At 39.2% G+C, this 12,437-nt stretch overlaps 1 protein-coding gene across 2 annotated transcripts in view; it reads left to right on the top strand.

The window, feature by feature from the left end:
• The window catches only part of cdh8 (cadherin 8), a 92,925-nt gene that overhangs the window by 33,411 nt on the left and 47,077 nt on the right, over positions 1-12,437 (top strand). For both annotated transcript variants that reach the window (XM_005447734.4, XM_003437576.5), the window contains exon 3: positions 3,297-3,588. In XM_005447734.4, the coding sequence (XP_005447791.1) occupies positions 3,297-3,588 (292 nt within the window). The remainder of the gene's footprint in view (positions 1-3,296; positions 3,589-12,437) is intronic.

Below are 12,437 nucleotides of genomic sequence, written 5' to 3'. Positions count from 1 at the left end.
GCAACATTGCTCTACCTTGAAGCTATACAATGGTTTAATGTCATTTTTTAAAAAAAAGAAAAAAATACTTATAGACGCTAAGAGAAAAAGATTGAACCCCATCTTAGCACAAAATGTGTTTTAATCAGTGGTACTTATCTTCAGTGGGCATTAATTTTTTTCTAAATGTTTTTTTTTCAGATTATTCAGCTTCAAAACTGTCTTTGCTATCTTATGTTTACTGGGTGGGAAACAGGGGTTTGCTGTTTGACACAGTCTATTTAATTTAGCAACTTCATTTTAATATTTTTCATTATGTTTGGTTTCTTGGTTAATTAATGAGGAAAAACAATCTGACATGCCATGTCTCAAGCATCCATGTGTACAAGGTGTTGTGCCCCATCCTGACCAGTACGTGAGAAACACAGACAGGCACCAACATAAAATTAAATTTAAAATCAGCTTTTATGATTTAACTGTATGTGAGAAAACCACAGCATCTTATTTCGTCACATGATAATACTGTAAGTCGTTTTCAGCATGCTATGAGTTTATAGCATACAACCATGGATAAGCATTTCAGAGAGCAAGAATTAATCTCCACACTCATCACATTTTAAGCCAGTACTGGGACCATAATACAATACAAACTTGATTATTTTTAAATAAATATTTATTTATTTAAATATTTATTTATTTTTACCTAGGTTCGACCTATTCACTTGTTTGTTCAAACTATTCAAGTGTCATGAGGTTGTAGTAATTATAACACTTTGCAGTGTGATTTTTATGGTGTGGTTTTTTTATTAAAATATTTTGATTGCTTTATAACTTGCATGTTCTGTTGTTATTCTTTAGAGTAGTTTTTTAGACACTTTTTATTGCATTTTTGTTTTTGAAAATGTTTAAAATTTCTTACATACAATTCCACAAAATTATCTACACCTGTGCAAGTGCTCTGGGGTTAAAAGGAGAACAGGCACAGCACAGATGTACATGGCAGTGTGACTCAGTGGAGCAACCTCCAGCTCGGAATAAACATGGGCCGTAATTTTATTTGAATTTTATTTGGGGCAAGCAGGCAACAGTGGGCTTGATTTTTAAGACTCTCAGACACTGAGATGGAGGCAGGGGAAGACAGACATGAAAAGTGGTCCAGTCCTCAAGCCAAAGCTAGCAGACAAGCAGGATTCAGCTTGCCTCAAGGCCAAATTATGGTTCAGCGGTGGTAGCACCTGGAGAGAGCAGGTAGTGGGGCAAATGGGGTATTATTAAAATATGTGGGGGAAGTGTCAAAAATATACAACCAGTCTTTGGGCTACTCTTCTTTAAACTGTTTTTGGTCCATCAGCCAGCCACAGAGAAGAGTGGGATTATAGCAGACACAGTACTGAAGTGAAACAGAGTGTTAAAAACAATAAAAAAAAGTGTCCACTGCAGCCACTGTCTGTACTTTTATATAGAGCAAAGTGCAGTTGGATGACAGCACGGAAGCACGTTTGCGTTGGTTGAAAACGTCTCTCTGTAAGCTCTCTGTGGGCATTACATATGGAAACAGACACAATCACAGTACTATAAAATCGCAGTACTGCTCTCCATCTGATCAAAAAGGTTTTCTTTTTCTCTTTTTTTTTCTTTACATAAGTACCGAGTGAAGAAGTAGAGCGTCACATTGAAACAAACCAGGATTAAATCCAGGATGCTTACCTAAAAATATTTATGATTCATGAATAAACCAAAACCAATATGCAGCTAAAATAGTCAGTTTGCCTCCCGCTGCAGGAAGCACCAACATGCGGTCATATATGCTGAGCTGCAGGCTTTAGACTTCACACAAGTAGTTATGCATTGGATTAAAAAAAAAAAAAAAAAAACTATGACAGACCATCATTAATTTGAGCTCATTTAAAGAGTTTCTCAGTGTGCAGGATGTTGCGAGGCATTTGTGTTAATGAGCTACATCATTCATGTGAAATGATGGCACAATTAGGAAAACAAAAGTGCAAGGTGTGACAATTTAAGCGAATGTGCTTTGTCAGTGTCTGCAAACAACACCTCGGAGACAGTATATGCATAAAAGCCAGGTTCTGAAAACATTGCAGGGGGTTTAGGGGTCTGTAGTCACCAACACATTTCTACCTTGCTATTCTATACCCTAAGCGTGCTCCCACAGGAACCTCTGTTGAAACGCCGTGGCAGGGAATGAAATTAAAGCTGCTGAATACAGATGTTTTGATGTATGACTGTGTACTTGGTCGTGTGTGTGTGTGTGTGCATGTGTGTTTTTAAGAGACGCATAAGTTGACAAAAATACAAAGTGAAAAGAAGAGTGCTGCCAGCCATGTCCCAGTTATATTGTTGGATTTGTAAATGTTGCTTCTCCTCCCCTCTGAAAGTCACTCACTTTAGGGATCAAGAGGCTTATATGAAAGGTGACTTTAAAGTACAGGAAATGTTCTGTCTGTTTATAGAAGCAAAAATTAAATTCTTTGCTTCTTTTGAGTCAAAAGGCGGCTCTTCCTCTTTTCCCCTGACCTCTTTGTGTCCATACCATTGTATCCTGTGCCCTTTCAGTTGACCCTTTTAACTTGAAACAGCAGAATATTTTGCCTGCTCTTCTGAGCGCAGATATTTGAACAGCTTCATGCTGCATTGTCAAATTCATTAGTTATACTCAGCCTGTGCAGTGAGTGGGATCCAACCACTCAGCCGGGCATGCAGTTCTAGTGAACTAATGAAACGGTAATTACAAAAATAATGAGAAATATGAACCATCGTCCAGTATCTTTGGGGCTAGTTTGAGAGAATGCATCATTGTGTGCAGAGTTTCCTGTTGAATTTTTAATGGATTTCTTATTTTTCCAGCGTAGTACGATGAACATTGAAAGGACATCTAACGTCTTTGTCCGGTAAATTTCATACTGTAGGGAGCAATATAGCCCATAACACATGTTTGTATGATGTATTTGTGATGTATAACGAGGAACAACCTAGACTAAGGTCCATTTCCTGTGCAACTTATAAAGTTATTGTCCCCAGCGGGCCTCATTTAGCAAAGTGTAGGCTATGCTGAGCCATGTTTAGTATCTAGTTTCCACAGAGTACAGCAGCAGCAACAACGCATTATGGTCATACTGTATACTTAACTGCATTTATGTGGTGAGAACTTGTAGAATCTGCTGAGCATATCAGCTTGCATTCATTAAAAGCTCTTCACACCCGGCTCCCTAAGTTTGTCTTTACACTCTGGGAAAAAACTGAGACCTTTGCAACAAAATTGAACTTATCCTTTACTTTTCTTGTCTTTTTAATTGCAGCTTCACACAGACAAGGTGGAAAATGACACAGCCAGATACAGCCTTTCAGGTGAGGGGGCAGGCACCATCTTTGCCATCAATGAGAAGACAGGTGACATCCACGCGATGAAGAGGTTGGACCGCGAGGAGAAGGCTGAATACACACTAACCGCCAAAGTCACTAATGCTATTACAGGCCAGCTTCTGGAGCCCATGACTGAGTTCATCATCAAAGTCCAGGACATAAATGACAATGCACCAAAGTTCACTGAAGGCCCGTATCATGCCGCTGTTGAAGAAATGTCTGCTGTTGGTAAGTCACAATACAGACAGAGCTCATTTCTGCTCCCTGCCTCACACAGCAGCCTAATCAGTGTGTGAGATTTCCGAGACGGCTGATCTCTAATGGGCTATTGCATAAAAATAATGAGTGAATAAGAACAAGAGGAAATGAGTATGCCTATTTACACGCTTGCCTGCTATGAGTATTTTTCCACAAATGAAAATACAAGAATGATAAATCAAATCAAATCACTAGGACTTCACCCATAGCTCAGTGCTGTGACTGAACATCGAGCGTCAGTGTCGACACACACTTAGGGAAGGCTCTCAACAAACAGCTCACTTACAAAGAACTAACAATATGAAAACATGAGCCAGACATTAGATTGTAAAATTAAATAACTCACCACATGTGGCAAGCATAAAATACCTTATTAAAATTTTCATACACAATCAAAATTCTGCACGAGCTGAAAGGCACCAGTGGCACATTTCGGACATGCTACAGCAGCATATGTAGATACTGCCCTAGGGCATGCATAAATCTGCTATTCTCCACTTTGTGTAGGTCAGGGGCCATTTTGGGTTAGTTTTTTTTTTTTTTTTGTGGGGGGCGGGGGTATTGTACTTTCCATCAGTTACTGTAAAATGATTATAGCACACTATAATAGATGTTTATGCAAGGATTTGAAAGTGCAGAATATAATACTGATTGATGTTGAAAACAATGGCAAGGAGATTAAGAGGGTGAACCTCTGTGGACTGCATTATTTTGTGTCAAAAGTATTTACAATAAGTCTTTTTTTCTGTCTTACACAACAGTAAATCCTAACAGTCCTCAAAGTAGGAAAGGCTTTATATGGACGGCTGTTACTTCAAGATTTAAGCATTATAATAATATTGTGGATGAGAAACATGTTTGCATGTGCACCCATAAACTGTCAGTTAGCTCGACAATACTGACGGACGCTAATTGCAAGCTACTATTCCTCAAGCCCCCTCAAACTGGTACGCAAAACTTTTGCCCTTGCACTGTATGCTAATATATTCATATATTCTCCTTCTTATTTCATTGCATTTAAATGACCACTGCATGATGATAATGCAGCTCATCTAGGACAGACAGAAGCCTGTAAGTGGATTGTTACACTGTTTTGAGAGCCTCACTACTGACCCCGGCACAGCAGGAGTCTTGTAGAAAAAAAATGCTTCCATCAGTAGCAGGAAGGAGATCAGAGTGTGTCTTTACGCTGTTTTGACATTGCAGGAGTTCAGCAAGGATGCTGGGGTCCGTTGTTGGGTGGTATACACTTGTTATTGTGTTTCCTCAATGAGCTTCCTCTTGTTACCTGTCACAAAGCTGACATAACTCGCCAGGACAGATGGTGTTAGGAGTGTAATGGAGTCTATTTGGTACATCCCATAGGATGCAGTCTTTGCATCGGTTCTCAGAGGGAAAGCTATATAAATATATATTTCTCTGCAGCTTCTCATGATAACTGTATCTGACTCTTATTAGCTGCAGCTGTGGAAGCAAAAAGGAACAAAACACAATGCAAAAGTATCCATGTAAACACAAAGTAACAGTGAACTGTTCTTGTCTGAACTCTGTTACTTGATCCCTGCTGCTCAGCTTTGGATCTCAAATGAAATGTACTGTAGCTCTCCAAGGGTTTTGTCAGTGGAGTGCGGTAACATCCATAGTGATAGGGTAGAGAGCAAAGTGGTAGTTGACAGCACTCTGTGATTTGCCAGTGGGAATAATACATAAGAAATGGAAATCGGCATCTCTTTGTTGATTGTTGTTCCCTTTTGTCACTACTGATTAATTAAACATTCATGAAGGCTCAGTTGTTAGCTTGAAAGGCTTTTCTTTTAGCAACTGGTTTCCTTCTTGTTAAGTTTTCATGTGCTGTGGTATTATGAGAAGAATTAGGCTCTCTGGACAAACAAACAATAAGTCGTTCATCTCGCTCGCCTCATATTCATAAATCACCGGTTTCTTTACAGTAGTGTTTCATCTTTATCAAGCTGAAATTAGAATTTGCACAGGACTCGGTGGATTACTGCGTTTTGAGTGGCGCATAACTAATAAAGTCCATGGGAAAGAGAGCAGAACAGAGATGAAGATGGTGAAGGCGTATGAGCAAATCTTCACAGTGACAAGAAACTGGAAATATTAAAATGCATTTATTGCACATGCTAAAAGACGTTGCATTACATTTTCTACTAAGCTGAGACAATGCTGAGTGTGCTGATGAATTTCTGCTTAGCGTGAACCCACCTGTGTCAAATAATCAAAATCTAATCCAGACCGTAACAGCCTGCTTCTCCTGATGATGTTATCCACTTACAGAGCTTGTCAGTTCCACTTCAGACTTCATCAATGTCTTAGCAGCTCCTTGCTTATCGGGAGTGTATCCACACAGTATCAGCGAGACCAGGGACAAATATCAACACCTACCTTTTATCTGTCAAGGACTATGGCTAGATAGAGAATCCTCGTACTGAATGTCACCATCCCCTATAGGAAACGGTCCCCGCAGCCATATGAGATATGTGACACGGGTCACCGAGGTCACCATGTTTCCTGTGTGTGCAGGAGCATAGAGGTTAATGGGAAATGAAGGAGAAATACCTTTTGTTCTTCCTTTAAAAAGGGCCAGTCGGATAAGATGTGTGGCTTTCTGTGACTTTTGTCTGACTTTCATTTTCCTGAATAGCTGAAAATGGAGGTGACTAACATTTTAATTGTTTAGTGAATTGTCTCTGTAGGTACAGTGGAACAATAAGATGAAGGGGAAAGCAAAGGTTTTAACTTCACTAAATCTGCCAAATCTGTCAGAACACATTTGAAATCATTAGCATAAGCCGCTAGAACTTCTGTGAGTGCATTACATTGAATTGTTTTTTAGGGGTAAAATGCTCCTACAAAATTTCTTCAAAACTGTGTTAACTGACTTTTTTATTATTTTTTTTTTGGCTGCTCAAACCCTTTATGAATAATTCCACTTCATTTCCCATTAGTGTGGCTAATGCTAGCTATGAACTCTCCACCTAGAATGGATAGATTTATGATTAAGCACAATAAGAAGTGAATACCTGAGCAAATTCCGTACAGCTTTCTGAAAATTAGATTTTTCCTAAACTCATGGTGAAGTTGTCAGATCACAAGAAATTGCCCACTTTCAAAAGTCAATTTGCTTTTTGTATCATCTTTTATTTTGTTTTGTCCGTTCCTCTGTGTTCTGGTTTGAATGGGATCAGTTGTCAACAATAAAATGATTGCACCAGAAAAGACCCCCTCCCTCAAATTTCACATCTACCCTACTGTCAACGTTGTCTTTCGTGGTGTCCCCTAAAAACTTTGTTGTAATTCAGTTGTCTTGCGCATAACTTGTAGTCTTCCTATATTTTTGTATTTTTATTTACTTCGACATATGTGGCATATGTTACAAAATTGTTGTTTATTTCTTAATATTGTGTCGTGTTGCTTGTAATTCATTTAGGGACTATTGTTTTAACATTGTGAGCAATCTCAGTTCATCACTATGAGAAACCATGCCCAGAATACTCATGCTAATTTGATCTGCACAAAATTATTTTAGAGATTTAAAGAAAAATGTTAATAATTGCAGTTTTAATAATGGACACTAAATATAATTTGGATAATTCTGTTTTGTATGTTTTTATAAAATCATCTAATCCTCAGGCAAATAGGGTGGAAATTATTATCCATTCATTTGATCAAATGAACAATATACGTAGGTATACTACCTGTCCTCCATGTTCTCCTACACAAACTTACAGAAGTTTATTCATTACATTGTAATTTTTTAGTGTCACTTGAGGGAGTTAGCTGCTTATTTGTGCAAGCCAGTCCATGATTAGAATTTTAATTCTTTCACATGGATTGCAAAGAGCTCACAAGATTAAGAGATTTTGTTCTCCTGTTAATAGGGTCTTCAACTTTAAGGCCAGTACAAGCTGACAAATTCCCTTGTATGTCTGTCGACCATATGCTGGAATTATGAGGCTCTGCCACCCGTCTGCAGCTAACAAGGGGGTTGTGATGTAGTTGGAAATTACAAAATCTGCTTGAAGTGACACAACAGGTAATTAGGAGGAGGTTGCTAGACCCTCCTTCCTGTGCTAAGGGGGGTGCAAATGACAATAATTGCCACATTGCGAAACAAACTTGCTGAAAGTTGTTCTGCCGGTTGGAACTCATGTGAGAGTTGCCCCAGGAGTGTGAGTTCGCTTCATTATCAGGGCGATTAATAAACGGGCACGTAGACAGATGGCCCATCTCCTCTTTGCATGGGCCATGCTCTGTGAAACCTCAGCAAAATGAATACCTGTATGAGAGCACAGATCCTTGCCAAATGTGTCAAGATCTGCTAAATTGGAGTGTAGACATAAAATTGAAGTGACATTAATAGATTACCTGGAGTTGATTTGCATTTTCAGAGTTATTATGGGTGCGGATAAAAGGACTAACAGGCACAGCCATCTATGTAGGACCTAATGATGTTTCTGATTACGCTCTCATCACCATCGGCAGCTGGGAAAATAAGTAAAGGCTTGTCATCTCAGATTTGGACGATAAATGAGCAGACTTGATCAAGGGGAGACATATGGAAATGAGCAGTATGCAGACCTTTATCAGAGCTGATCGTCTCATGCTTCCAACATACAGGAGTACACTGTGATCACAGCTGATTTAATACGCTTGCAGTTTTCAAAGTGATCCATAGATACATAACCTCAACGAAGCATAACGATATTAAATACTGCTGTATATTTTGTCATAGCTTGTGCCTTTCTGTGTGTTTGAGCATATCTATCTATCTGTCTATCTATCTATCTATCTATCTATCTATCTGTTCTTTCGTCTCATGAATTTTTCTGCACATTGCAGTCGGTCAGATCAATACAGGGACAGCTGAGATATTTTCAGACCATTTCATGCTTCACTTGGGCCAGATGTTCTATAAAAATCCTCTTTCTCGATATACCAAAAATATCATTGTTCTGTGCTGATCTTGCAGTAAATCTTGAACATACCTTGCTCTTGGAAAGTATGACTCTGAATGCATTAAAAACAGCTTAACTTGAATAAACCCTAACAGTATTTCAGGGTCACAGCAACCCACATAAGCAAAAGAAGCCCATTTATAGTGCATCTTTTATCTGGCATTTCTCAGTTGAGCTTTGAGCTGAGAGCTGAGAAAGAGGATGTCTGGTGTTTGTGTCTCTCTTCTCTGATCCTAGGCTCTGGTCTGCAGCTTGGCAGATGGGCTGAGTGGCAGGGGGCCCCTGGCCCTTTAACATAGTGGGCAGCTGGGCCAGAGCTAGGCCAGGGCCGGGCTGGGGCACATCTGACGAGTAGGCTCCTGGGCTGGACAGGGATGCGGCAGACCGGGACCATGATGATGGTGGTGGGTGGCTCACAGGCTGAACTGGGGTGAGAAGGGGTCAGAGCAGTGAACCTGGCCAAGGCTCTGACTCTCTCAGGCCTGTCTAACTGCCAGGAAGCGTCCGTGCCAGCCTGCCCTTTTTGTGGCCATGCTAAATGGGAATAGGACAGGCCTCTGAGGCAGAAAGGATTTAACTGACATGGTGGAGTTTGTCTGTAAATAACCTGCTACGACTATCTATCTCACCTCATTTGGCACCAGCATTCTGCATATCTGAGTGTATTTACATGCTTGATTTGGTTACTTTCATTTGCATTTGTGATACCAGTTAATTGCCCAGTCACTTCTTTTTTTCCTTTTACTGCTACATTCTTTTTACATTCGCTTGTATGTTATTAACTTAGCTTTCTTTGTTTCAGACTAAGCTGCAAATCACATGGTATTCAAGAGTTAAAATAAAAAAAATCATATGTATGTATATATATATATATATATACACAGCTGTTCAATATTACCTACAAATGTGTATTACTAATTCATCAAATATTGTTTATTATCCAATGTACCTCTGAATTATGCATGTAACATCATCAGTCATTGGTCCAGATACAGTAATATGAGCTTTTTAAAGCCCCCTGGGGTATGTTTTCTTTTTTGAGAATACACAAAGGCATCCACGCACATACACACATACTAAACTGTGTGTTTCACGCGCACATACATCTCTAACGTGCATCTCTGTTAGCATGAACCCACAGTGCAGATGTAAAGATGGTGTTGTTCAGGTGTAATTTGTCCCTTCTCCCCTGTGTAGCCTGCAGAGATGCACTCTATTTGCAACCCCCCGCACATATTTTTCCTCCTGTTCTGTACCTCTGCCACCCTCGCACTCTCTCCTTTTTGCTCACCATTGCTTTCCATTGCTAAGCTAATGCTCTCCTTCACTCTTCCCTTGAGGGAGAACAAAAAGTAGCTGGCTTCTAGGTAATGAAGCCCTTCAATGTGATCTGCATAAGATTGCCTCCCTTGCTGGACTGGCTGCCTTGCCCCAATGAATAGCAAGAGGCTCTCAATGAGAATAAGGACAAAAAGCTGCCTTCTCTTTAGCCACAGTATCATCGCTCAAACAAAGTCTGTCTTCTTTTTTTTCTTTTTCCTATGGAGTAGAAAGAGAAGAAAAATGAAAGGCAAGGAGGATAAATAACAAACAAAGTTCATGAAAGGGAAGGTAAATGAGAGAGAGAGTGCATGTTTATTTATGTGTGAGGCTCTTGTGTGCATGCTTTTGTAATGACGAGGAGACGGATGTGAATAACTGAGGCTGTCACGAGTGTCACCCTCTGTGTTGTCGCACTGAGTGGATGTGATTAAATGAATTTCATGCAACAGGGTCAACAGTAGTACAATGGGACATGAGAAAATCAAAGGTTAAATTTTAAATTTGTTTGTATGAATGCTCTTTTTTAAAATATTTATAAGGCTGCGGTATTAACCTGAATAATAATTAGGAAAAAAGTTTAATCAGATACAACTAACCTGTCACATTTCCAGGTTTTTTGCTTTTCAATTAAGTGTTAGTCATGAACGTTTTGTTGCTTTGAAATTCATGTAAGGATGATTTGTGGTTGTCATACTATCACACACTGCTGTTCATTATTTCAAGGTCAGCTAATCATTCTGAGAACAGAAACAAGGACGCAGCATCCTCAATTCAGCATTAGTGCAGAGAAGGAGAGGGGCTGATTCAGTTCAGTGTGTCATCTAAAGATAGTGTAATGCCTTCTAATGGCCACTGGTGGGCATGCAGATTAACTGTAAATATTTCATTGTATAGATTAATGTAATAAGACTTACACAAACTGATGCAACAGTAACTAAGGGTAAAAAATATTAGCTAATTATTCAATGAGCAGAAAATGAATCAGTAACTAATACAGTAGTGGAAGTGGTTTATTATTGTTTAAGCCATTCCTTGTTCTACGACCAAATTTTTAATCAATTAATGGATTTTTTAGGAGAATAAACAGATGATGAATCAGTGACGAAATTGCTAGTTGCAGTAGTAGCTCTAACCATCGCTGCCCTTTACTTGGATGGTTAAGCCTTTGTCATGCATCAGCTTTGAATTGGCATGCTTCTGATGCCAGCATTAGAGACGGCTTATGCACAATGAAAGACTCATTTAATACTGTGAATGAAACACTTATTGAGATGGGTACGTCTCATTATAAAAGGCTACTATAGCCATGTAGAGTTGGCCTTCCTGTCATTTCCCTGGAGTTGGCACTTTAAAGACACCAAAATAATAATAATAAAAAAAAAAAATCTTCAGAAGAAGGGTGAAATAACCTAAAAAAAACCTAGGATCCTAAAATTCCCATAATGTCACTCTATGCAGTTACTGGTTCACCAAAGTTTTCTTGCATGACAACACATAGAATGCATACATTTTTATTAGTTTTGAGCTGGATCAGCACTTACAGTACACAAAGCTAATGATGTGTAGCCTACAGTGCATCCTGTTACGATTGTGTCCAGAAATGTAACAAGATGTGTGCAAGATGCAGACTTCAACAGGCTGCCTGGATAAAATCCCAAATCAGTATTACATGACATACTAATTTGCACAAAACTATATCTTTCATGTAAAAAAATAAAAAATAAAAAATTACCTAATAAGCTGTGATGGGCTATGATGGTCGAATAATGCTAAAACAGTAGCTGTAGTCTGTCATATTCACAGCTATGCCAATCCATGTACATACTTTCCAAGGTCATTCTCCCTGTTGTCATTATTTTGTTAGAGTAATTTTGGTAAAACGGTGCTTAAGTTCAACATTTATTAACTGTAAATCCCACGTGATTTATCCAGTTCATTTGAAAGGCATTTGAAACACTCTTAAGTCTAACACTGCATTATAAAACCATCACTGCCTCCTAGCCTTTTGGAGGTTTAATTACCAAACACATTAAAGCATATCTGTGGGGAAAATGACAGTTTCCTTGCAGATGAATTGTAATTTCACATAAGTCATGTAAAACCTCAGTCACATACACCTAAAGACCAGTTGGCAACCCCCTGGCAACTTCTGGTCGCTAGGGAAAAATGTGTATTCCCTGTCCAGTTGTAAATGAGCTTGCAACCTTCACCTGGCAGCAGCCAGCTGGAGGCTGCTGGATGCTGCCAGGTTAAATCAGTCATCAAGAGGGTGTTTATACAAAAACCTCAGTGTGATTGCTTTGCTAGCAGATTGCCACAGTCATCAGACTCTTACATGGGAGATGTCAACTGGTGCTCTGCAAACACACACTGTTTACTCTGTCAGCTGTACTAAAATTTGAAAAAGTATGACACAAAATATAAATGGTAGTGATGTAGTGACACCTTTTTCCCTCACAACCACTAATTGCCATATGCCAACAAAAAGCATTTCGGCCTCTGCGACCAGGGCCCAGTCAT

The sequence above is a fragment of the Oreochromis niloticus genome, linkage group LG1, assembly GCF_001858045.2.
Source record: "Oreochromis niloticus isolate F11D_XX linkage group LG1, O_niloticus_UMD_NMBU, whole genome shotgun sequence".
In the NCBI taxonomy this organism is placed as follows: Eukaryota; Metazoa; Chordata; class Actinopteri; order Cichliformes; family Cichlidae; genus Oreochromis; species Oreochromis niloticus.
The sequence above is the reverse complement of the archived record's forward strand: the minus strand, read 5'-3'. Positions and strand labels throughout refer to the sequence as shown.